The sequence below is a fragment of the Plectropomus leopardus genome, chromosome 20 (genome assembly GCF_008729295.1).
Source record: "Plectropomus leopardus isolate mb chromosome 20, YSFRI_Pleo_2.0, whole genome shotgun sequence".
NCBI classification, from domain to species: domain Eukaryota; kingdom Metazoa; phylum Chordata; class Actinopteri; order Perciformes; family Serranidae; genus Plectropomus; species Plectropomus leopardus.
The window spans coordinates 13,904,172-13,930,871 of NC_056482.1; the positions used below are offsets into that span (position 1 = coordinate 13,904,172).

At 39.2% G+C, this 26,700-nt stretch overlaps 1 protein-coding gene and 1 long non-coding RNA gene across 4 annotated transcripts; one reads left to right on the forward strand and one right to left on the reverse strand.

Annotated features, from left to right (window-relative positions):
* Positions 1-3,360: 3,360 nt before the first annotated feature.
* Positions 3,361-21,308, reverse strand: glis3 (GLIS family zinc finger 3). Of its 3 annotated transcripts, none has more exons than XM_042509016.1 (11): positions 21,250-21,308; positions 19,791-20,197; positions 18,715-18,877; positions 17,491-18,628; positions 10,750-10,911; positions 10,524-10,634; positions 7,796-7,925; positions 7,644-7,716; positions 4,373-4,533; positions 3,685-3,858; positions 3,361-3,482 (listed from the first exon to the last, which is right to left on the reverse strand). In XM_042509016.1, the coding sequence occupies exons 2-11, from the start codon at positions 20,155-20,157 to the stop codon at positions 3,361-3,363; spliced, it is 2,601 nt and encodes an 866-aa protein (XP_042364950.1). In that variant the 5' UTR covers positions 20,158-20,197; positions 21,250-21,308. The 3 variants fall into 3 exon arrangements, with proteins under 3 accessions (XP_042364950.1, XP_042364949.1, XP_042364951.1); XM_042509015.1 differs by having other exon boundaries at positions 18,715-18,880; XM_042509017.1 differs by lacking the exons at positions 10,524-10,634; positions 10,750-10,911 and having other exon boundaries at positions 18,715-18,880.
* On the forward strand, positions 3,787-9,721 carry LOC121959613. Its single transcript, XR_006106935.1, has 3 exons — positions 3,787-3,865; positions 5,349-5,419; positions 9,666-9,721. It is a non-coding gene; the product is annotated as an uncharacterized LOC121959613 (long non-coding RNA).
* Positions 21,309-26,700: the final 5,392 nt, after the last annotated feature.

Below are 26,700 nucleotides of genomic sequence, written 5' to 3' on the forward strand. Positions count from 1 at the left end.
TTTTTTGGGATGACAAAATGATTTATATCATTTCAAATGTTTGCTGTGTTTACCTTGCACAAACTTAATCATGGCCATGAATTCACCATCCAACCTGAGAAAGCTTGGCAAGGTTTTAAAAAAAATGGAAATAACAAATGTGGTCCTTTTTGTGAATTTGTGTTTTTCTGAGGATTACTAGAGGTCTTGCAGTATATTCAACAAGATTTTCATTCTACAGGTTTTACAAGCAAGTCAGTGCATACAGGGAGTTGTTTTAGAATCATTAGTTTCTGTAAATTTATTGTGACAACATACAATGCATTGAGATAAAAAAAGTATAATTAAGACTTAATTTTCTTTTGGAAAGCAAGTATTCCAGTACTTCAACTTCAGTGATACTTTCACTCAGTAACTTTCACTTGTATTGGAGTCATACTTAAACAGGAGTATCAACATTTTGACTCAAGTAATAGAAATGTGTACTTTGTCCACCACTGTGTCTATGCCAGCATGTTACTTTATGTCTAGAATATAATTTGTATTCTGTGGCACCGTAAAGCCTCATTTCTTATGATATATTGTGACACATTATACCTTTATTAAGAAATTAAAGCTCCTGTAATTTGAATATTGTGCGTGGCACTTAGTCACCTTTGCTTGACAAGCAATTATTGACAATAATATTAGAGCCTTAAATTATTGCCACACTACTTGTTATTTTCACATATTGTGCAAAAGAGGTGGATATTACTATATACTATTTATCTATGAAACTGCTACAAGATTAAATTTTTTACCATATGGAACAAGTAGGGCTAAAAACATGCACAACTTGTAAATTGTAAACAGTGACTAAACAAAGCCAGCATTGTTAAGACGCTTCCTACTGCATACAGAGCTTAACCAACCACCTGTGTCCATTGCGCAGCACTTTTTTTGGTAAGTGCTACTAAACAGATGCTTTTTGGAAAAGCTGTTGTTGTTGCTAGGCAACTAGCGAAACCCCCATCTAAAGCATGACACTCCTTTGCTAAAAGAATTATTTCTCAAGTAAAACAGTTTGTCCTTTCAATTTCAAATAAGAAAAATACACTGCTGTGAAGATTTATGTAAGCTTATTGCCTTCAGACTTTTAGTGTGTTATATTTACTGCTATGGTACCATAAAGTAGCTGTTCTGTTGTGCCTTTTAACTTAAATGTAAACAGAGAAAGATAAACTGGTTCACTTGATGAGTATCAAGTTTTTTCTATAAACTGAGCAATTTGGCTTGATTTCTGTCAAAAACATGAAAAGAAAGAAATGACCAATGAAAGGCTAAATAACCTAAAAAAATAACAAGAAATTAGTTAAAAGTACAAGAAAATTCCCCGAAAATAATTTTTAAAAAAAGACGGTAAAAACAAACACACAAACAAGTAAATGACCCCCCAAAAAGCACTTAAAAATTATAAGTCTGTAACATTTTAAATATGTAATTATTATAATTTGAAATAGTTATTATAGTATAGTAAATAGCCTAGTTTCTCCCTTGCTTTTTTCCCCTAGACGTTTTCCCCTAGCTTAAATTTCTTTTTTGCAATTTGTAGAACATTTACTACTGAGCTTTTCATTGCCCTTTTTGAAAGAAATCAAACCAATTTGCACAGGGTTCAAAGGTTTAAATACTTGTAATAAACATCTGGGAGCAGCACAAGAAAAGTGATGTTATTCCAGGTTTTAAAGGGTTATTTGACAAAAACATTTTTAAATCAACACAAACTACTTGTTACATTATTGTTGAGAGCAGCAAAGATATCAGTCTATCATTTTGAGTGGCTCTTGAGTGACATGACAAAAAACCTTCCATGATTCTCTCATCACATGCATATCTTCTTGATCAATTCATCAGCCTATGTGTAGGGAATTGTAACCATGTGTGGGGAGCTTTAAAAATAAAATAAAAGAGATGTTGGTACAGTCATATCACTAATAGACACGAGATATGACAAATGACAAACAAGGGTACAAATCATTCCAAATATATTTAAAAATAAAAGCACCACAACAGTGTTTTTGCATATTTGAGTCCATTTGCTACAAATTATGTCTACTTTACATTGCTGCTGATCATGATGAATAGTTTTTTTCAACACAGAAACCAGAATAGATGTTGGCACTGTATGTTTTTTGCAAACCACAGATTTGTCACATTTGTACCATATTATGTAACAGATATGGTGAAGCTTTATGTTTCTTTGTGAGGATGTTGTTAATGTATGGTTATGTTTAGGCATATAAACCACTTGGTTAGACTTAAAAAGTCACAGCTGGAAATGCTGCTGATGTTTTACTACAAAAACAGCTACTTTAAGGTGGCATAATTCCCACTGGAAACAAAACAATGTCTAGCTAACAAACAACCAATTTTGTTGTTTTGTTGGTCTTGAATAGTGGTCTGCAACTTAGCAGGCATCTCGTCTATTTGTCACTCCATCCACCATCCTCTGCTTTTTTTATCCTCATTTCACTACACTTGCAGAGACTTTAATCCTGGTGATAATCATGTCTGCTTTTTTTTTTGCACTGCATTAAAATGCAATAATAACTGTTAAAATATAAAAGCACACATAATCATTGTGATAGTTTACCTATCTCAAGTCTCCACAAGTTAACTGGAAACTAAAATTAATTTAAGAAAACAGTCTAAAAATATACAACAAATGTCATGCTATTAGAAAATCTTGACTGCTATGTGAAGTTTAAGTAATTTGCCAGTAAACTAAAATAGGCAAAATCACTGGTATGGCTACGGCCTCATGATCTTGGCACAGGAGCAATCAGACAACATCACAGTACTATACTCTAAACAACAGGTTACGTCTATGAACATTACAGTGAAGTGGTAAGGCTGTCTTGTTACTATAGTTACAAAGCCACGGTTTCTAAGAAAAACCTTAATAAATGATCCCTTGCATTCTTTGCTTTGATTGCAGTGTTGACTATTGTGCAAAATGTCACCAGAAACTACCTGAAGTAGTTACAACATTAACATTGTTATTCACAAGCTGTATGAAAGTAAACATTAAAATCCTGTAGGCTCAGTCATTAGTATACAGTGATTATGGAGGCAGAAGCCAGAGTGTTGAGTCAGCTAGTACATTTATAGAGATTTAGAGAGAGAGAGAAAGAAACTGAAAATGTGAGTCAGTTCCTTCCACACCCAGGGAGCAGCATCTTAGATTTTTTTTTTTAATCAATCAATTAATCAATCAAATATTCTTTTGTTTTGCTAAATGAAGCTGCCACCAGGTTGCCATCTAAAGTGTTCTTCCTGTTAACCATTTGACTTAAATGGAACAGGGACACAAAATAGTGCAATGGAACAAAACTCGCAACGTCATCCCTCTGTATAGATGCAGGAGACTTGGCTTGTGCAGTGGTCCATCCCACTGAAAAAATCCCCTCCATGCACTTCTTGATTAGGAGCCCCATCCTGTGCCTGGCTGTGAACATCAAATCCTGCAGATACACACACACACACACACACACACACACACACACACACACACACACACACACACACACACAAACACACAACACACAACACACACCACACACATGGAAGTCCATAGATGCATGTATGGACAGTGAGAGTTGTGAAATCCAATGTCAATAAAGTGCTCAACTGTGAGTAATTTACTTTAGACTATATTTTCATTACCTGTAATGCAGGAAAGAGCTGTTTGTGAGGCGGCCAACCCACTGGGATTATTGACTGCCGGAGCGAGGCTGTCACCAAAGGCATCAACTTGTATCAGGTGACTCGAGCCGGTCTGTGCTGTGATCCCGCCATATTGTGGAGGAGAATATAGCATCTTACTCTGCCCCGAGAACTCTGCAAGGTAAATAACAAAGGCTTACTCTTTTATCCACATTGTAAAGAACTCAATTAAAGGTTATAGAACATTCTGGTAGAAAAGCAACATTAGGCTTCATGAATGAAGAAACATTTAAGACATTTCAAACCCTGTCTTTATCTCAGTGGTTAAATCTAAATTGCGTGTCTCTGAAAACCTTGTCAACATCACGGTGGCTGTCAAGTCCATGGGGAAAATAAGTGATATCTATTTAAAGATACACAGAATGTCACTGCCTGATATTGTCGAACAAGAAAAATCACCAGCCACCTGCTACACATCATAAAGATAAACTGCATCATTAATGTGCACGCTAGAAAATCTGGTCAAACAGATTGTCAGACTACCCAGACATTTGCTAATAGTCTCCTCAGATGTTAAACTTACACTATAACCCCCCTTTTTTTTTATTTAGAGGAATCTCCCCTCTACTCAACTGTATTTACATCAGTTTGACAACCTCTAAGGAAACAATGGTGATACACCTAGTACCTGGATTGTGATCTGCTACATCGGGAGGCCTGCTGGGCTGCTTTAGATCTCGCTTGTTCGGCAGCGACGTCCCATGGGGAGGATGAGGGAGGCAGGTGGGAGAGCAGGGCCCACACTGGTCCCCAGGGGGGCGCTGCTGGTGAGGGGAGGGATCAACAAACCTGTAATATTTCAGACTGAATGAAATACTCTGTAGAATTAAGAAAAACAACCAAAAACCAAACAAAACCACAATTGTCAATTTGTCAAATATATTTAATTGTCATGTGAAAATAGGTATGTATTTGGTATTCGCACTGTAAAACACGATGCACGCACGCACGTGCGCACACACACACACAACATTATTATTATTATTATTATTAATGATAAAACAAAACAATTATCAATAACTTCCTTTTTGGGAAAACATGCAGAAACATCCTTCTGCACGAATGAATCCCAAAACAAGCGCAATAAAGAAAGTAGAGATTTTTTTGAGATGTGTTTCATGACTCAAATTTATGGCTCATTTGAGGGTCAGACTTAGGTTGTTAGGGGGTAGGGTTAGGGATATTTCCCACATAGTAAAAATGATTACCCACTGACTGGAATCAAAAATGACTGTATGCTTTGTAAACTTTTGAAGATGCAGTATTTTTTCACATGTACTGTAGTGAAATGCAATACACTGTACAGGTTTTCCCTTTTTTGTGCCTATCCTCTACACTGTATATGATTCAGTGGATGGTATTTTCCTTAAATGATTTAGACACAAGGTTATACTACAGTTTGTAAACCATCACCATTATATTTAAAACAACTTCCTCTAGATGATTGTGGCGGTTGGCTGCTCCCTGCTTACATTGGGCGAAGGTGGGGTAGATCCAGGTCACCAGACTATCACAGGGATGACACATAGAGACAGGCAACCATTCATAATTTCCTGACCAAGTTAGAGGCACCGATTAATCTAACCTGCATGTTTTTGTGTTAGGAAGCTGGAGAAAACCCACAGTGACACAGAGAGAACAAGCAAACTCCACACGGAAGGGCCCCAGCCGGCCGGTGAGTTCCAACCCAGAACCGTCTTACTATGAGGGGACAGCGCTTCCCACTGCAACACGGTGCCGCTTATTCAATTAAAAAACATTCAAGATTACATTATGATTTTTAGCCAAATGTTGCATTTTAACAATTATCTTCCAAATTCCATATTTCACCCACTTTCACACAAAGGCATGATAACCAGTTAGCCGGCAAATAAAGCATTAATAAATCCATTATACGGTAATGACAAGGAGATAGTTTCACACAGTCTTTGTTAATTAGACACAGACTTTCAGCAAACATTCGCCTTAGATAAACCTGTCATTGTTTGCGATTGTCCTCAGGCAATCGTTTACTCGCTTGAATGGTGCAGATGAGATGCAAAGCATGACATTTATTTGAAATAGCTACGAAAAAGAATGCATAAAGCCCCTCTTTCAGCTTTCTCCATCTTTCCTACATCTGTGTAATGAGGACAGAATTACAGCTTTCATGGATTTCTCTGCCTCACTTAGCATGGTGGCCTCCTGCGCAGCTGATTTACTGATAGTTTCTGGATAGTACAGGGAAAAAGCGCAACCCAAGGTGTTTCAGTTATTGAGTGCATGACTGAAAGATCAATTTTCAGTACTTGGCAACTGATATCAGAAGCAACAGAGACACTATAGAGACACCTTATGATGTATTACTGACTGTAATACTTTCAGGGTGACCATAGCCCCCCTGAACCCCCTTAGGGTCGCCACTGTATAATGGATCAAGACTGCTCCTTCTGTCTTCAGTGTAATCAGCTAAAAAAAACCTTTAACTTCACTGGAAGTCTCTGCTGTTTAAAGCTGCACAGTAGTTCAAGCCCACCGTAAATTATTGCCTCAATCTTCGCACCTCTGTTGCTCATTGTTACGACATTAAAAGAACCAAGGACATTACTTTCAGATTGGTGTAACTCATTTTTAATTACAGTGGATTAAACTAGTAAATGTAAATATTGTTCCGTGGCCATGGGAGCTGACACCCCTGCTGTTCAGTTTGGCCAAATAAAACATTCGCATGTCTACTTGCCAATAACAAGAATACTAAAGCAGCCAGAATTTGCTGACAATATTCAAAGACTGAAAGGGAACCGAAAGGAATCCCAGAAAAGTGTACAGAAAATGGCAACAAGGATTTTTCAATCGATTTAACATCTAAAAAAAGTAATTACAGTGTCTTTCTTTTCCCACTGGACCTTAAATTGTATTTTTTTGATTTTACGTTTCGCTTATTGAATTCCTTAGCCGCTCTTGTCGGTGGCTATAGCATCCATTAATGCGAGTGGTCAAGACCAATGAGCCAAGGCAAGGTCTGCTCTTGCAGGCCAATTGTCTGTCCGGGATCCTGCAGTGAATGCTTTGGCCTACTGCTGATATGAGAACAATCGCAACCAGTGAGGAGCCTTGAGCATCTGGCTGCCCAGAGCCACAGAAATACTTTATCACATGCTTTGAAGTGTATAGAAGTGTATAGAAGTGTAAAGAGATTTTTGCTATGGATTGACCATGGAAATGTGTATTGGCCATCTCCAGACGTGCCCGTGTGCGCGCGCGCACACACACACACACACACACACACACACCCACACACCCACACACACCAACAACAACAAAAAAACAACTCTTTCATGAAGGTACAAAATAGTGCTTTCTTTTAAACTGATTATTCTAATTATGAGCTTATAGTCTTGCAGTCATGACAACCAATGTTTAAGCTGATTGTTTCAGATCATCAAAAGAGAGGAAAAAAAAAGATTTGTGAAACATTTAAATCAGTCATGGTTAAAGTTGTAATGGTGCCAATGGGAAAACAAAATCAAAAGAAAATACAATTTGGCTCGCAAAAGTAAAGCAAACGAAACAAAAAGTAAAGCTAACAGCTCTGACTGTTATGTTACTTCATATGGCGATGTTCCATAGTATTTTGAAAAGAACAATGTGAAAAAGCTTCTAAAAGGCCTCCTAATTTCCCATTTCTGGAGTCACTTGAATGCATCACCTGACCTGGCTGAAGATGGAAGGAGGTTTACTGTAGTTCATTTACACATGCTACTTACAGTGTTCAGATACACTGCTGCCAACCCCCTCCCAAAAAAAAAGTAGCTGGAATGCCTGTCCTGCTGTATACATACATTTAAGAATAGTAAAGTAGTTTGTATGATTTTGTAAGATTTTAGCATTAATATATATTTTTTAAAAATCCTTAGTACCTGTAATTATCTTGTAAGGAACACAACAGAGCCAGGTGAGGATCGCTGGAGGAGTCTTGTCCCTGTGAAGCAGCTGAGGAACAGGGATGACAAGGGGGGCTTAAGTATCTAATTTTATATCAAACATATTAAAGCAAGGAGACAGGACTTACCCGAATATGACTCATGGGATGCACCAGGGGAAGAGTCTATCCTTGTCAGAGGAGAAAGGCTTGATTGCAGGGGGTGGATGGTTAAACAGTCTGTCAGCGTGTCCTGAGTCACATCAGCCGTAGATTTCATCTAGAGGCGTGGCACATAAACAGTAGTGAACACCATGGGATTCTGGGAGAGTTTCCTTTTAATTGGATTACAATTTCAACAGTATCGTAATAGCTCTATCTACAATCTCTGCTTCTCATTGATAGTGAAGAAGTGTCTTCTACCTTTTTGCCTTGATGTTGTGCAACGTATATGTTTTTTAAAAAAGAATATAATGGCTATAGTAGAATAAATGTAAGCCATATACGGTAATAAACGTGAAACTATCAAGCCCATTTTCTACCATTAGAATTATTTGAAGACAAGACATGAAAGAATGTATGCTTTTTAGGGTTGTTTTACACTATATATAGTTATGATTTTGTGGTGGTCTTGATATAAACATATATATATCAGATGCCCTCCATCTTGAGAAGCATCAGTGACATCACAACATTTATCTGAGTATCAGATGAAAGAAGTCATGCATGTGGGAGACTTTGTAAAATGTCACTTTTTTTAGTAACTACCCACCTTCTTTGTCCGTATCTATGGTGACATTACTCTCACCAAGAGCTAAAGAGCACAATCTTTCGCATGCATGCAAAAAACTCAACTGCAGTGCCACAATGTGAAAGTTTGAACCATAGTCGCCCTGGGTGGCGTAGAATGACAAACAACACAATTATGTGTGGTTTTGTGTGACCTGGCTCTGTCAGTGTAAGCGTGAGTGCAGGTGAGTAGATTTTCATCTGACTGCACGTACACCTACATGTCAGTTAATGGAAGTTAAAGTAAATTACTTTTTTTCTGTGAGCAGTTGAATTGCAGAGTTTAACAGAGTGGGATGGAGAGTATGTCACAGAAAGAATAATGCTCTCTGTCAGCTAATTAAGGCAAATGAAAGCACAGTGACATGTGAGATGTGTTAAAGTAGCTTTTCTTTTGTATACTGTATGGTTGTAAATGTTGAGGATGTGCCGCTGTCTACTTGCAATCATCACTAATGAGATCTGGTCGAGGTGGAAAGTTATTTTTTGAGTGCAATACCTGCAGAAAAGCTAATGTTTGTGGGCTGCAGTTTGGCATTTTGTATGTTGCCATCTTGGATTTTTGGAGCCAGAAGTGAGCATATTTAGATGAGAGTCTGAGAGTCTGGAGGAGTGGATGAGTAGGGGTAGGGTGGCATGGGATTCAACCATTCCCCCCCCCCCCCAACATGCAGTTTTTCCTCCCCACAGAGGAGGAGAAACTGCAAGTAGTACTCTATGTATTAAAATTTTTGTAGATAAACTGAAGGACCAGAAACATTATCACAATGTTTTTTTTTCTTGTTACACCTTCAAAGTGAATATTTAGACTATTTCTTTAGTTTTCTTTTTTTTTTAGAGGTTTCTGTTATTGACATGATGACTAAGCCTTTTTTTCAGCTTTATTCTATAGGGGGGGGGGGGGGGGAGAGGGGGGATGACAGGCCAGAATTGAACCTGTGGTTGCTTCCGCAACTTTGCCTTTGTACATGGGGTGCCCGCTCTACCAGGTGAGCTTGTGGGTGCCACAACTAAGCCCTTTGACAAGGAATGCAGTGTTAATAGCTGCAAACTTCACAGAAGGACTCTGGCTTTGGGGCCCCCTAAGCCCTTGGGACCCTTGGCCTGGGCCCGGTATGCCTGTTCTCTAGTACATCCCTGGATCTGACTCATAAGCCCTTTTTACATAGAGATCGCACTATAGAGCTGCTATTAAGTCCATTCTTTATGCCTCCTTTACATTTTTACACAGAACCCAACGACAGCGGCATCATCCCTCTCCAGTGTGTGATTATAGACTGCATCCAGCATCGTAGAAATAAAAAAGACGTGATGGCCGTGATGTAAAATACAACAGCATCGGCCTCCCATGTCCTATGCTCGGAAGGTAAGAAGCTCCTGAATCTCATTGTTTTCCCAATTTACTGACATTTACAACTGGGGTTATTCTTCTTTGAGTTGACTGATTTTTCAATCTATTGAGGTGGGTCGCATACACACCATGCTGTCAATATGTCATACCTGTACCATCCATGATGCAATCCTACTGTTGTGGCAGTGAGACAACTCTGTCCCCCCTTTCCACTGTCATACCTAATATACAGAATAGCAAGACAGCATAATGGTATGTAAAAGAAGCTATAGGCTGTGGTGACGCCTCACAGATAACCTGTCAGTCAAAGTGTCTGAGCCCTTAAATTTGCGTTACTTCAAACCTTAATAAAATTTAAACGTTTTATAAAAATATATCCCCCATACAATTGTCATGAATGGGCAAATTGGCTTCAGAGACCAAAATTGTTTTTGTAACAGGGTGTAAACGTGTTTATTTCTGATGTAAAGTAGGACATTTTAGCACAGCGATCTATGGAGATTTACCTACTTATTGAGCCAGCCCCACGTGGCCATTAGAGGAATTACAGTTTTTGGCACTTCTGCATCTATGTCATTTTTCAGCCTTGGAAGTTGCTGCTTGGTGAACGGTTTATCCTTGAGTTGTATGTATTTAGTATAACATTTCTAAGTAAAATACCATCCCAAGGACAATGGCATTTGCTCTGAAAGAGGACCAGCTTGTGAATTGTATTACAGCATGCGCAGTAGTATGTACCTTCTTCCGTAACTGCCTTTCTTTAGTAGAGTGGGATTTCACGTGTTTCCTCAACGAGCTGGGATCAGTGTATCTCTTTGCACACCCGGGCACCTGGCATGTATATGGCTTCTGTACAATCACAGACAAATGAAAACTTAGAGGACTCAACATTAAGGCACGCATGCACATTCACAAGCTTTTAAGTACCATTCATAACTGCACGCATTTGTACAAGGCCACTCACTGTGTCCAGGTGTGTGCGCTGGTGCTTCGCTCTGTCACTTGAGTTGCTAAAGGCCTTGTGACATCCTGGGTGCTGACACACATAGGGTTTCTCCCCCGTGTGGCTTCGTAGGTGAATCTTTAGGTTTTCTAGCCGAGAGAAAGCCTTCTTGCAGCCCTCGAACTGTAACCACATGTAAAGACAGTAAAAAGTCAAGTATTTCCACTACATTTAAAACAGGCCTAGGAGGCATGTATTTGAAGTCATTTATGTGTTTGTCTTGTGGCTCCATTCAGTGAAATTTGCAATCAAAGCTCTACAAGCATCTCCGACCTGATGTTACGCATCTACCTGGAGCTATGAGCTTATTAGCTGAAAGTCGCTGCAGACAAAGGCCTGCTGACCTCGATGTGTGGGAGGGATTGGAAGAGGAAATATAGAAAGCTTTTTCAATAGAAAAAATACTGTCATTTAATCTTAACCAACACTCAAATAAGACCTAACTGCTCATTGCTGTAGTTTCACGGTTGACAGGCGAGCAGCGACGAAGCAGAAAAAGCTTTAGAGGGAAAAGATTTGGTAGAGGCAGGTACATTTTTGTTTTATGGCAAGTTAAGTCACAATTGCAACTTCAGGCTATTATTATTAGTGAGCAGACTGTATTGCTTGTCTTTATATGTGTAATTATTATACAAACACACTGCTCTCCAAGACAATGCCTACTACGCTGCACTTATTTTGTAAATTTGCGCTACACAGTTTAGACGACTGTGCCTTTATTATTATTATTTTTTTTTTTTTTTACACTTTTTGGTGCTGGTGTTATGATGCAGTTTAAAGGAGAGGTCTGATTGATCTATTTTTAAAGAATCAGTTACATGTGATCTTTTAATCCCTCAGTAAGGACTTCCTTCTGCCCCAAAATAATGTGACCAAAATTTAAGGGCACAACAAAATAAATAAACTAATCATTAAATCATTATATAAATAAAGTCATTAATAAAACAAGAACAGAAGTAATAATGGGTCATCTCTATGAGTTTACTATTAATAACTCAAATTGAGTGTATATATTACTCAAATAAATTTAAAGAGACATGAACACATGAATACATGATTTTTTTCTCACTTGATCTTTTCTGTTTTGTATGCAATCCTGTTATGAAAGAAGCAATGTTGTTACTGTGACATTATGATCTTATGTCGAAACTGAGTGAGGATTCAGCTTATGGGGTTTAATTGCAACAATCTAGAAGTTTTACTCTGCCACTGTTTTAAATATGCTATTACACTTTACACGAATACTATCATAATGTAAGTAACACATTTTTGATGGTTGTGTGTGTCACCAGCAGGGGTCAGTGTTTATACACACATCACTGTATTGTCATTTGTGTTTTGAATCTTGCATCACCTTGACAGCGGCTGGAAGCTATCAATTACAAAACAAGCAAAGTCACTTGTTGTAGATTATTTGGAATACATTTACAGCCAAACTCAGACTGAAGAATGACTCCATTATATACATAACAGCATTATGAAGGCCTTTGTCTTGTACCACTGCTTGGCCTTGATGAAAAATACTAACACTGCCGTGATCCAAACCAGCAAAACAGCTCTTTTTTTCTTTTTTTTTTTTTTTGCAGTATCATGCAACCACAGTTACCTCAATGCTAAAATATGTCTTTCTTCTTTGGTAAGAACAGGACTTTACTCTCCCTCTTCCTGTTCACAGGGGAGATGGAATGTCCCTACTAAGCCTTATGGAGAAAACAAGAAAATACACAGACCATGTCCAATTTTATCATTTTTTTCCTCTAAAACTAGATTCCTGACATACTGATACCCCTCAGTCATCACTGCCAAAGCCAAATTAAAATGCCCCTGCCCATTAATAGTTCACTAATAACATTCCTCCGCATTCCACAGTGCCTTTCTTTCTCATCACGACACAGCTGTTTCCTGACATCTATTCTTAAGAGCCAGCTTACTTCTTCTGCAAGTGAACTTAAAATAAAGATTTTCACATCACTTTGCTAAACTTTTTTTTTTTTTTTTTTTTTTACATTAAATGAGTCGCGGTTGTATTCTGGAAATTGTATGAAAGCACAAGATTGATCAGTGCTGAATATGAAGAATTTGACAAATAGACTAAATTGGAAGAAGAACAAAACAGCACAAAATAAGAAATGCTTCTCATAACCTCTTCCCACACATTTCACTCCGGCACTTTTTCCAGTTCTGCTCTATTACAATAAATGCTCCTTCATAAGGGGATAGTTTTCCAAAGCTGACCAATCCTAAATATACTTTAAAGAAATGAATTAACAACAGACCCCTCAGCTAGAATACCACCAAAAAAAAAAACAGCACAGACAGAGATAAATAGTCTCTCAGAACCAAAGTGGTTGGACAATTGAGAACCAGCATAAAATACTGCCAAGACTCCGGACTAGCCAGGGGTGGGTAACTGTGTTACTCTCTCTCTCTGTCTCATAAAGCTCTCATAAAGCGCGGAGGGCTTTTTAGTTTGTCGCGAGGGACGTTTGGGCTGAAAAGAAAGCAGCATGGCTCCTCAGTGTAGATCAGTATTACAGCCAGCTTCTGACAGGTCCTGGCAGGTACTCATGCTCTGGCTGAACAATGACAGCCGCAGTCTGTGCCAGCAGAGTCTGTCCAATGCCCAGTTTTAGCCTGAGGTCAGTTCACTCTGAATTCCACTCTTCCCTGTTTCGCAAGTGGTGGCTCTACCCTCTTTGCTCTTTTTTTGTTTCACCTGTTTCCTTATACTGTATATTTTAGCTTTTCAGTCGCTGTCTCTAGTGACCTTCCTCTTACATGAAAATAGTAGTTTTTGCCACAACCACAGTAATCCAAGTGTGGAGCAGTAAACAAAACACATGAACTTTCAAATAACTAAAACCTCACATTGTAGCAAACTGACAGACGTGGCAGGTGTGTGGACTTTACGTAGGCTCAAGTCAGACTTGAATCACAAACCTAATAGAGCTCGGACTTTAACATCGGCTCGTGACTTTACTTAGACTTGAGCCTTTTGACTTAAAAATAGTTAATGTCTTCCTCCATGCCCAAAAATTAAAGGTAAGCTATTAAGACTTTATAGTTTTGATTTGGGACTTGAGAGAAAACACTTGTGACTTGCAAAACAATGACTTGGTCCCCCCTCCAATAATTGGTATCCACATTTAAGAGGACACCATGTGGGACTTTTCATGTGACTGAGAAGGGTGTTAAGAGTTCTGAATCAATATGACTTTGTTTACTAATGCAAAATAATGACAGAATCTGTGATGTGAAAATGCATTCCCCATACTAAAGTATTATTTCCTAGTTCCCTCCAAACAATTGTACTGATGGCGCTTAAAATGTTGTCAGACCTGAAATCTTGTCGGTGCTGCTTTCATCAGCAAGGCTTGAATTACAAACTGCTCGTATGGGAAAAATTTAGTGGATTAGCAGAGAACTAAGGTTTCATTTTCACTCTGGATCACAGCATGAATAATGCATACTGAGAGAAAGAGGATGAAGTCAGTTTTGGCCAACTTTGCCAATAACTGATGCTCACAGGGGCCAATTTTTGTTTGACTGAACAACATCCAGTAGATTTTGAATTGAAAAAATGAAAACACAATTCATTCATTACAACTTAATTGAGTTGAGTTTTTACAATGTGCTTTTAAAATCTGTTACTTTTAATAACAGTGACAGGTACAGACTGGTGAGTCAAGGATATGTTAACAAACCGCTGAATCGTTGTTAAACAGATTGTGAGATGACAGGTACAAGCCTGGGCCTGCCCTACATGTTCACTGTGTAACAGGAGCTGCCTCATTGTTCTGCTGCTGCAGGCACACACTTCATTCATCATGCATCAGTTTATTCACCTGCCAGTCATGTCCTCAGAAAAACTTTGCACTGCATCTTCAATAATTCTATACATTGAAAGGTGTGCCTGTTCAAGAGAAGTTAGCTTTCACTTAATATTAAAGTGCTTTTAGCTTTTCTACCAGTTCTGTGAGATTAAGTGTTTTCTTGTTTAGCATTAAACGCCACCTTTCAGTCTAAGAGAGAGTAGATGTCATGACATACACTAATGCAAACATCTATGGGAGTGCACATAATGTTCGGCTTGACCTGAAAAAAATCACATGATCGAAATGTCTCATTAAAACATAGCGAAGATGAGTCCCGTGTGCTGGCTTTTTTTCTCTTCAGTCAGAATTAGCCAGTACTATAATTACTGTACCACAAACACAATTGGCACTCCGTGCCAATTCTGTTTTTGGCAATGGGATCTGACCATGAATACTTTCTTCATTATTGAACGATTACATGGAACACAGGCCCATCCAATGTTTGCAGCCCCATGGCAACAGAGCGGGCTTCAACTAATAAGTGAGTATTTTGGGACAAAAGGTCGACTGCAGGTATGCATGCCGTTAATTATTGACTTGTTGAAAGCAGTGATGTGAAGCATGTTTGGTGAGGAGTTTGTCAATTACTCATCTGCGTCTCAAGAATTTTCCCACTGGGAGTGAGACGAAAACAAAGAAGGGAGTTCAGACTGGTTTACAATCCATACATATTTTTTATCCATGTGAGCAGTGTGGCTTCATGGAATTGCAATGTCTGTCTGTCTGTCTGTCTGTTGGTTGGCTGGCACACCACTTTGGCCCAACCTTTAGTTAACCATCTAACATTTCATCTAACCCCACCAAGGTTAAAATGATTAGTGTCCAATAAATACCATAGCTACATAATAATAACTAGATTCCAGTCTAGTTGCTTGGCTGGTGTATACGCCAAAAAAGTTTTGTAGCTTCCAGATTCAGTTCTGCAGTATGCAGCCAACTGAATATGCGCAGTAGTGTTTCTCCCGCTGGCTCTGCCTGTGAGTTCCCACTTGTGTCATGGACTTTACAATTTGATGACATCTTTTAAATCGCTTTTCTCAGCTTGAGGTAGGATTAACAAGTATAACGCCACCCTTGCTTGAAAATCCAAAAAAAGAGTCATACCCTGACCTTGTTTGCAGTTTGAGGTGTGCTGTCAGTGGTCGCACAGACTATATTGTTTTGTGACAGATTATACTGTATTGTGCAATAGTGGTCAATGGGGTAAATGCTTTTTGGGCTGCAGGTATTGTTTTTTTTTTTTTTTCTGCAATACTGCAGGTGGTGTCTGAAGAAAATGTGGCTGCGAGGCTGAGTGGCTTTCTGCAAAGCCAATGACATTCCCATAAGCCTCAGTGGCAGAGTCACATGACTTGACTCAAGTCAGACTTAAGTTGCAAATTTGAGAACACTAGACTTGTTTGACTAACATTGATAAAAAACCTTTCATTATTTTTTCTTATTATTCTTGACTTGAGACGTGACTTATACTTGAGACAGATGACTTGAAATGACTTGACTGTTTATCACATGTTTGTGTTTTTTTAATTGTTATGGTTATGTTTTGGTTTTGAAACATGACTGGGTCATTTGTAGTGCACGCAAACCTGGCAACCTAACTGGACACAGTAGACCAGCAGAAGCCAATGCATGAGGTGGATGTCATGGAGGGGGCTTGTTCAAAAATATTAAAATTCAGATTAAAATATAATATTATCGATGTAAGAAGAAAACAGTGTTATTCAGCAGCTCCAAAATCGGGGACACTACCTCAACAACATCAAAGTGTTGCCATTGCAGTTTTGCAAAACATGGCTTTTTTGAATCACCTGAAATACCACCTCAGGTGAGCATGAAAACTTTTTTTTGCAATAAACGGGAGCTCTTTCAAAGTGGACATGCTTCCATTAGGCATATTTGATGTTTTCAATTTCAGTTTGTGCAATTGGGTGGTTAATGGTAACCAACCTATTGTCTTTGTGAGCATATTTGCAGTCTGACATAAGCACTGAACACAGAGTACTGGTGTGCCTCAGTAAGGCTGTAGACTATTGTTTCTTATATTCTCACAATGCATTTAAAACTAATAAACAAACCAAAGAGGCCTCATGAAATTGCAACACATAAAAAAGAACAAGATCATCAATCTTGGACAAACAAAGCTACTAGTTCATCAATAATCCAGCCTATGAAAAAGCTCCAACTCTCTGGCCACAAATGCAGACCTGCAGAGAGCCAGACTGCGGGGCATCACCTTCCCAGCTCGACGGCCAAGTTTGTCAAACGGTGGCCTGGCAAGCCCTGTGCTGCTGACAGGCCCAGTAGCAACTAGAGAGCTATAGTACCATGCCAGATCTAAAGTGCTAGACATCCTTTGTGCTGATTTAATAACTGCATAATTGAGTTAACTCCCATGTCAATTATCACAGAGCTCTGCTAATTACCCCATGGCTAAAGTTAAGAGGAGAGGGAGGCCATATTTTTGATCTAAACCTTGGCCATGAACAAAGAACACATGAAGGCATTTGCCCTAAAAAAGCTTTTTTTTTGTGCAGCCTGAGGCTTGAAAGCCTTCAACTAGATACTGTGGCTTTGAATGGAACATTGAGAATTGAACTCAGTAAGCCCCTGACATTCATCATGTTCCTGCTTTGACTGCATTCACTCATTTTTTTCTCACCAAGTGGTAAGAAAAGATTAATCTGACAGAGAGAGCTGTGCTATGTGTGTATTGTTAGAAGGGGAGATGGCAGATGAACTTTTTAAGAGGCACAGAAATAAAGTATGAAAAAATACATATAGACTTCTGTTGCATGAGAAGAGCAAGGCTGTGATCTGCGTGGTGTACCGTGCACTTATTGGGTTTCTCTCCTGAATGGACCCTCATGTGGATTAGAAGCTTGTATCGCGCATTGAAGGGCTTGAAGTTGCGTGGACAGCCCACCCAGTGGCATGTGAAATCCTCTGCCTTCCGCTGGTCCACATGTAGTTTCTCTATGTGCCTTACCAGCTCCTCCCTTTGGTCATATACGGCACTGCAGTCCAACCATCTGCAGCAGTGGGCCCCATAGTCCTCCAGCTCTCCTTCTTCTTCCTCCAGCATTGGGACCTGGGGCAGAAAGCTGACCCCATGCCGGGTAGGAGCCATGGGAGGATGTGTATGAGGGTCCTGAGAAGGGGGCTTTATTTTGCAGTGACGTCTAGTGAGTTGGATGTGCTGGTGTGAGTGGTAGGGTGGTGGAGGCCCCTGTGGAGTAGCACCTTCCTGGATGGCAGTCAGCAGGGCTGGCTGTAGTTGTGGAGGAGGCAGCAGGTTGTTGACGGGTTGGCTACAGCTCTCTGAAGTCTTCTCCAGTGCCCTCCCTTCCTCTGGGAGGCACTGCTGGTCCACCACCATGTTAGCCATCTGGCTCTCTAGACCCCCTCCCTCTTCAAGCTTCTGCATACGGGCATAATCTGTGTGTGGGGCCAGAGTCTGCGAAGAGCCTGGTGTGCTGTAGGGATGGGTGTGTGGGATGCAGCTTCCTCTCACACCCAGAAAGTGACCGTAACCTTCAGATTGGACAGGTGAGAGTGTGGGGTGGGAGGCTGGAGAGCTGCGGGAACCATTGATATAAGCCACAAGTGAAGTAGGTGAGGTGCGTATGATTGAGTTGAAATCAATACCCATGACATCCGACAAAGGCGACATGGAGAGAGCTCTCTTCTTAGCACGAGACTGTCTGGGACTTCCGGCATCGGCTGAAAAGAGGTACGAGGGCAGGGAGGCAGAGGTGCTAGTGCCACCTGATATTGTCGTGCCGGACATAGCCGTGCCAGGGGGGAGGCTGAGCTGCTCACCTCCCTCACTGGCCTGGGTGGAGCACTGACCCAGTGGAGGAAGCACACGGTAGCCGTATGACCAGTCCTGTTTGCCACTAAACACTGACTGTGTTTCAAACAGACTGAGGGTGGTGGATGCCAGGGATTCTCTGGATTGTAAGGATCTGAAACAGATTGTTGTTATCCACTTTAGTACCACTCTTAAGGGTTAGTGAGCTCATCATCACATATTGTTATTGATATTGCCCACCTGGCATCAGTGTGGGGAATCTGCACATTGTGTGGATGTGATGGAGGATGCTGTGCAGTATACCGATGGCCTGTGAGAATGGTCATGGGACTACTGGTCACTGTTAGGTTAGCGGCAGCTGGCTGACCAAATACTTCTATTGTAGGTCCAGACGCAGAACAGCCTGCTGGACACAAGCCCAAAATTCAATCAACAGAATATCCAGACACAAAATGAACAAATGTCCAAAAAAAGACACAAAATAATTACAAAGAGGAGCAAAACAACTGCAAAGAGACACAAAATTACCAAAAAAAAGACACAAAACTACCTAAAAGAGCCACAAAATGGCTACAGAGACACAATATTATAAAAAAAAGAATCAAAACTACCTAAAAGTGACATAAAATAACTACAAAAATAGGCAAAAAAGACCACAAAGACAAACAAAAGTATCAAAGAGGACATAAAATGACCTAAAGGAGCAATAAAACGACTAGAAAGAGACACAAAAGGACACAAAATTATCTAAAAGAGACACAAACAACTGCAAGGAGACACAACATATCTATCTGTCAAATCCCCTTGGATCAATTCAAAATGTTATCATAATATTACACCGCAGTCTGGAATACACATTAACGAATGCAAATAAAACTCAAATGCATGACATTAAGTCTGCTGCAGCTAAAGTTTATACAGCAGATTGCAGAATTTCCAACCTGACACTTTCTGCTCTGTTAATCACTAATGAGCTTTTCACCTCCTTCCACTTCTCCCCTGTAGAAAATTTAGGGACAAGCTTTATGCTTGGTTAATTATCAATAAATAAGAACAAGACGTCTGGCAGGAAGACAGTGAGGTCGTGAAGAGCACACTGGGAATAAGTGAAGTATGAAGATGCTAATGGTAAATCACTTGCGTTTTTGTTTACAACATCGTGCTGTCAGACTTATTATTTAATGGGATGTGTGCCCTGATGTCTCACTTAAAATTTAGTCAGTTTCTTGTAGTTCCTGAATGCAACACTATTGAAATACTGTTCCAGAAAGAAAAGTTACACATGAATTTTTTACTTTTTTTTTTTTTTTATTTACCTTTGAAGCTGTTATTAGAGGAGCAGCGTCCCGTCGGTAAGGTTACTGTTTTAGTTGTAGGATGATGTGTAGGCAGTTGCTGGTGTGGGGATACAGTTGTAATGTTTAGATGCTTCCCGTTGGTGAGCACCTGTCTGCGGAGGCTCAGGCTTGGCAGGACAACATGGCTTCCGCTCTGTTTCCCAGAAGCAAAGGAGTGGATGGCTTCTCTTTTTACTTTTTCCATACTTGATGAGGGACTAAAATCTGACCATTGTGGGGAAGACATGGGCATCCTGATGGACTGGGGCTGGTGTCCTCTGATCATGCTTAGTGACGGGGACACGCTGCACGGAGACACCAAAAGCTGGCAACCCTTTCCACTCATGGCTAAGAAAAAGTTTTCAGAAGCTCATGAGGAAGCTGACCTAGGAAATGATGTAAAAACAACGAAATATGAAACCAAAATAAAAAACTCCCATTTATCGCAAAAAACATTTTCATGCTTACATGAGGTGGTATTTCAGGCGATTGGAAAACTATAAGTGCCAAAATAAACATTTTAATATGTAATTAAAGCAGCCAACACGAAACAAACAATACACAGTCTTTTTACTTTGAACCTCAAACCTACAGAAAATCACTCAACCACTAATAACTTGCACCATGTTTATGCTTTTAAATATACAAATTATATAGATATAACAAAAAGGCTGTGGCCATCAAAAATATTAAAATATCATCACAATGAGTTAGTTAACCCTCTGAAACTTGAAGCGACCTACTTTTCTTGTGCTACTTTCAGACCCCTTATACAAGCATTTAAACTGTTGAAGCCTGAGCAAATTAGTGTGATATCTTTCAAAAACATGTTAAAAGGGCATGAGTAACTTGGTAAGAAATGTTCCACAAATTGCAAGAAATTATTCTATTTAGAAAATCATGAAAAAAGCAAGGGTAAAATTATTAGTGAACAAAGAAAAAAGCTATGGAAAAAAAGTATAATTATCATAATATAAAGAAATTATGTTACACGATTATTACAATTTTAAAGACTTTAAAGTGGTAATTTACTTATGTTTGTGTTTTATTTAATACAAAAAAAATCAGATAATTTTCTTTTTTTTCATAATTTCTGGGTCATTTCTTCTGAAATTGCTCATTGCCTTCTTCCCACGTTTTTGACGTCAGGCAAAATGGGTTCACTCAGGTTTCAGAGGGTTAACATAATGGCATCAGCATTATAAACATACTTTTAAAGTAATAATTTTGGCTGTAAAAATCAAAACAAAACAGTGTTTTCACTAATTCATATAAACAGCAGCTAAACTAAATTTATCTACTCAGACTTTATCTGAGAAATACTGATCAGAGTATCTTCCAACAGTAAACTAAGTTTTATGACCTTTTGCAGTCTTTTTTCATAATTTTTCATAATACCACTACACTATACCACTATATCAATGGCGCGTTCACTCACCTATTCCTGTCGTTGCGGACACTTTCCCCAAAATGACATGTCAGGACGAATAGCTCCTTCAATCCGCCGATCTGTGAATGTAAAGTGGATGACAACAAGAGATCAGTTTGCGCAGCGCGCAGAGAAGTCAAGCCTCTGAGGAATCGCCGAGTTTGGACCGCGGCAGCGTCCCACCTCACTCCTCTGTTGTTTCCAGGAACTTCTTTTCTTTCACCAGTTAACCCTTTGCCCTTGACTCTGCTTTATGTGAGCGACGTCATTTCAAACTGAGCGGACCTTAACAGTGAATAATTACAGTTTTTTTTTTTTTTTTTTTGTTAGTTAAGGTTCTCCTGTCTAAGTTTAAGTGCGTGTGCGCAAACAAGTGCTCCATGATGCCACCGCAATACTAAGTTGCGCATTGTCATAGAGATATTATTTTTTAAAAAAAGAGTTAATCAATATGTTTAGAACGAAAAACAAACAAATGACGCCGCTTTTAGTTTTTTAAGGCTATTTCAAATGAAAATACCCTTAATCCCTGAGTTTTAAAAAGTGAATGTCTTTTTTAAAGCAATATGTAACCCACAAAATGACCATTTATATATCACTTAGTCATACTGTGTTACCTTAAATTTGTGAAGAGAACTTTATTTTTTTGATGTGCCCCCACAGAAGAAAGTCGAACATGTTGATTTATTAAGAGATTGGGATCCACTTTTGATAACAACATAACTATATCAAAACATCCATTTACAGTATATTTCAACTTTTATTTATCCAGTCATATGCTCAGTACTTCCTAAACATGGATTTTCAACATGTTCTCATCTCAAGTATTCAAATATTGCAGTTGACTTTCATGTCAACATATTACATGCCAGGTATCCCCCTGCATCTGCTGTTGATGATCCTGGACACTGCAACAAAATTATGATGTAAAACATCATGGTTTGACTCTACTTTAGTACAGGAGGCAAATATCAGGCTCCCAGGTGAAGATCCAGGATTTGTTGGACCCATCCACCACCCCTCCTAGCTTCTTAAATTACATTGTTACTGGCAGTATTTAAACCTTACACTGTCCATATCATACAGCTGCAATTTGGTGCTGCAGCGTATCATATCACTGTGAAAGGTTCTGACTGCATTACAAACTGACACCGCCCAGTGGCGTATCATGCCATTGCAAAAGGTAGCTTTTGGTGTTGGAGTCTGACGCTGCAATCAGTGAGGAAGCGGTGTGGTGTTTATTGACTTTAGAGTGAGAATGGGCTGATATTTTCACTTGAAATTAACAATTTAAAGCTTAACTGAGAGTGATATTTATCTATGCTTTCTTCAAAGTTAGACTCCAATACCAAGGTCTTTGGCGAAGGTCTTTCTTCACAAATTCAAGCTAACACGGCATGATTAATTGATATACAATTGGTCATTTAATAGGTGAAGTATACCTTTAAGACAGCTTCAGGCTATCTGTTTTATCCGAAGCATTAAAAGATGAAGAAGAAGAAGGGGAAAATGTCTATTTTTTGAAAAAAACAACAGACAAACTAACATGAACACTGAACATGTATTAATGGTGTTTATGTTGTATTATAGAATGTACTGAGATTGTTAGAGAGAGAAATTATGATCTAAGAGTAAGGGCTGAAACACAGTCAAATTATAAGCACCAAAACAAAATAAAAACATATTGAAAATGCTGTTCTGAAAAGAGCAAAAAAAAAAAAAAATGCTGCCAAGGTATTTTAAATGCGATTAATTTAGCTCATAACAAACTGGACCAAATTCAAAATTCTTTAATTGCTCTTTAGTATTTCTGTTGGTTTGATAAGATTTTCCTGCACAATTTCTTCCTATTCTTCATGTCTCTAGAGCATTCAATTGATATTTAAACCCCGTGACTTTGAGTTGCATGAATCTGGTACCTGCTCTGCCCCCCACTAACGCTTTCCTCCTCCTCCTCCCTTAACCCTCCACCTCAGCTCAGACTCCATGGTTAGAGCACTTTTCTCCAGGCTGCTGGAGTGTTTGCTCTGTAGATCCTGCTCCAGGTTGCCATGGAAATCATCGTGTTTATAGGAGGGAGGACGGTAGCTGTTCTTCAGGAACATAACATGGAAAAGGTGCTCTGCTCAACAATTTATAATAATGATTGACATGTTTGACAGACAGCGTACACTACATGAAAATATATATGTAAACAGGGTGTGCCGAGTACTGCGTCTTGAGTCGTGGATTACTAATTGGAGTCTGCAATCAGTCATAATGACTGCTGAGAATTTGCATTGATCAGAGTGATGCATACGTGCAGCGACTTCTCTTGGCTTGTGGGCTTTTTGCTGAATTTTTTAAAATTGGAGGTCAATTAGGATGCTCTTCCTGTCTGTTATTCATAAGAGATACCTTTCAGATTATTTGCTGAATAAGAACCATCATTTTTGTGACAGGAAAACTACTGAATAAACCATTGAATTTTGCTGGCGGTATTTGATGCATTAGATTGATCACTTGAGATTTCAGATAAAAGAAATTATGGTTTAGAATATAAAGCAGCAGTGACCTCTGGTGGGGTAATATTTAATTACTACACTCCCAGTCTGTGGAAACATGGCATGTTTTCAGCTTCAGTACATCAAAGTATTACTTTCTCACTCTTTTTCATAATCTGATTCCTTTAAAAACATTTCACTATCTTTTTAAATAAGTGCTCTACTGCAGGACAGAAGACTTTTCTATTCCCATCTGTCTTTATGGAAGTGTTCCCTCTTTTGCCAGCAGGGGATACTATTAGTACACCAATAGGGTTGCTGCAATCTGTTCAATAGTGCCACAAATGTTCAGATACAGAAAAAAGAATTTAAAGGGAGGGCATGTAAAGATGTAAGAAGGACAAAATGTGATGCTTGCGGAGGTCATGGAGATCACACCGCTCCTTGTTTACATGTTTTATAAAATACTCTACATGCTACAGGGATCTCGCTTGCTTCAAGCAGTGATCCACTGGCCCTGCTGTGATTTGGCCTCCTCCTCTTCCCTCATCTAAGTGAGTCACGGTGTGTTTCCAAATGTCAGAGTGTAACTGGATGGTAAAGCATCCAAGCTCAAGGCAGAGAGAGCCACATCACAGATGTAGCCACTCACTCTTCTTCTTCTCAGCGACCAACACTGACACTTGGAGCAGCGCTTTCATGTTTTTGGTCACATAAAAACATGTACAGTTTTTAAAATCTCTTTATCAAACATTTTCACTCTTTTTCCGACAGACCAAGGCCTCCTCTGCATTCTCTAAACAGAAACACAGAATGTTTTAAAGGGACAGTATACCCCAAAATGAAAAATACATATTTTTCCTCTTACCTCTAGTGCTTTTTATCAGTATTGATTGTTTTGGCGTGAGTTTCTGAGTGTTGTTGTTAATCAACTAATCACTTCAGCTGTATTTTTAAAAGTGGGTATTTTAATTTATAATAAAACATATTTTATAAAGTATTCAGCACGTTCGTCGCTCATCCATGGCTTCTGACAGATCAATACAGTGATATAGCTGAAGGGTGTAATTCGGAAGAGAGTGCTTATGATGAGGTCTGTGGATCATTTTGAGTAACTGGGTCATGATTTCTTTAAAGATACATTGATGTTTAGTTTTTCAAATGTATTTTTTGGCACTTTGAGCACCACAAGATGAATGGCATCTAGTTCCATTATATTGGAGAGAAGGCAGACATCTCTACGAATGATACCTCTAACACTTTGTAACTCACACCAAAACAATCTACATCGATAAATAGCAGTACACGTAGGAGAAAAATTGTGTATTTTTATTTTTGAGGTGAAATGTCTCTTTGAAGAAATTATTTGATGAAAAGAGGAAAGGTAGACTAATAGGTGCAGCAGAGTGGAACAGAAGACCAGATGAGATGTAAGTGTTGACCACTTGAGAAGAGCTCCATTTGTAGCAGAATTAATGCTCTAATAGACTCTCCACCACTTACAGAATCCATTCGCCCCCTCTTGATGACAGCATCAGCACTCCTGGAAGTAGCAAAGCATTAATTCTGGTGTCAAGATGAGAAATCATGGGTGATTTCTCTTTAAGTTATATTACAATAGTCACTTAAGGTAATGCACACCCCGGTGGACCTGTGATTAATTAATCTGCTTTTGATTTGCTAATGACAGTTCAAGTCAAATACAAGGTTAGTGAAGGCTGAGTCAATCCTTTTAACTGCAGCTGCAGAGAGGACTGTGGTGAGTGGAGAAGATATCATATTTATTGGTATCATCCCTCATTATAACGGCTCCTATTAGCCTGCGGCACTTTGCGTACTTACTCACGGCATATTAATAGACAAATACACGCAGGTATCCAAGATTGCATTAAAAGTTCCCCATTAACGTAAAATCACTCGTGTTGTTTTGTAGCTAATAGTATTGAATTAATGTTTTGTATGGCGACTAAACTAAAAAGGCTATAAATAGTGTGCTCTTGGAGATGCAGCACTATTCACTGTACATAAAGTACAGTGGGGAGCGAGGGCCCATCCATCCATCTCCTCCTCTGCTCCTCTACTGTCAGTACCAACACCCGAGATGAAGATGAGTGTGAGAGAGATGGGCTTCTGAGCGTCTTCCATCTCCATCCATCAATCTTAGTTGACTTCTCTAATAACCTTTACAGAGAAGTGATGTCTGATGAAAAAAAAAGAAAGGACAGCAGGGAACACAGGTGCCCATATCTTCTCCAGCAGGCTCCATCTCATCCCTTCCTCCCTGCTGCGTTTTTTCGAACAGGATGACTCTAATAAAAGACTGCTGACACAACAGCCCCCGTGTTTAGAACCGCCGTTAGGCCACGGGCTTGTTTTTAATTTGAACGCATGTTCGGGGTGAAGCCTAAGGGTGTGGGTGCTGTAAGCTCCCTCTTTCCTTTTTGTATATTATTAACACTGCAGCTCTGGAGTGGATGATGAGGCCTAAGTGCTGGTGCGTAATTGCAGGACTCTGCCAAATAAACAGAAACATTTCCCAAGACTTCAATATAAACACATAGTGAAACGAAGTTCGGACAACAAAAGATGCGGATCAAGAGGGAAAGGAAATTTATTAAGTAACTTGAATCCAATTAGATCTGGGTTACTCAACCAAAACATGACATGGCTTAATGACAAAGCATATAATAAAGCATATAATAATAAAGACCCAAATTATTGTGATGCTTGTGGAGAAGAGCTTCATATAAAAAATGTATGCCCAACCTTGGACCTTTTGAACATCTTATGTGGACCTTAGCCACATAAAATGAACTTATTGATGAATAACCCCTTTAGAACCCGGATCAACATCAGTTTTGCTGCGCTATGTTCAGATGCTTTTCACAATCATGGAAACCTATGGAACTTGAGAAAATTAGATGGTTTCTTTGAAAACATGAGAAAAAAGGCAATGAGCGAGTTGGCAAGAAATGTC

Bases quoted from the DNA above. Each gene is read 5' to 3' on its own strand.
- glis3 (XM_042509015.1), bottom strand. From the start codon at position 20,157: ATGAGTGGAAAGGGTTGCCAGCTTTTGGTGTCTCCGTGCAGCGTGTCC. The intron at 10,635-10,749 runs GTGAGTGGCCTT...GTGATTGTACAG, and splicing joins AGCGCACACACCTGGACACA to AAGCCATATACATGCCAGGT. The intron at 3,483-3,684 runs GTAATGAAAATA...GTGTATCTGCAG, and splicing joins AGCTCTTTCCTGCATTACAG to GATTTGATGTTCACAGCCAG.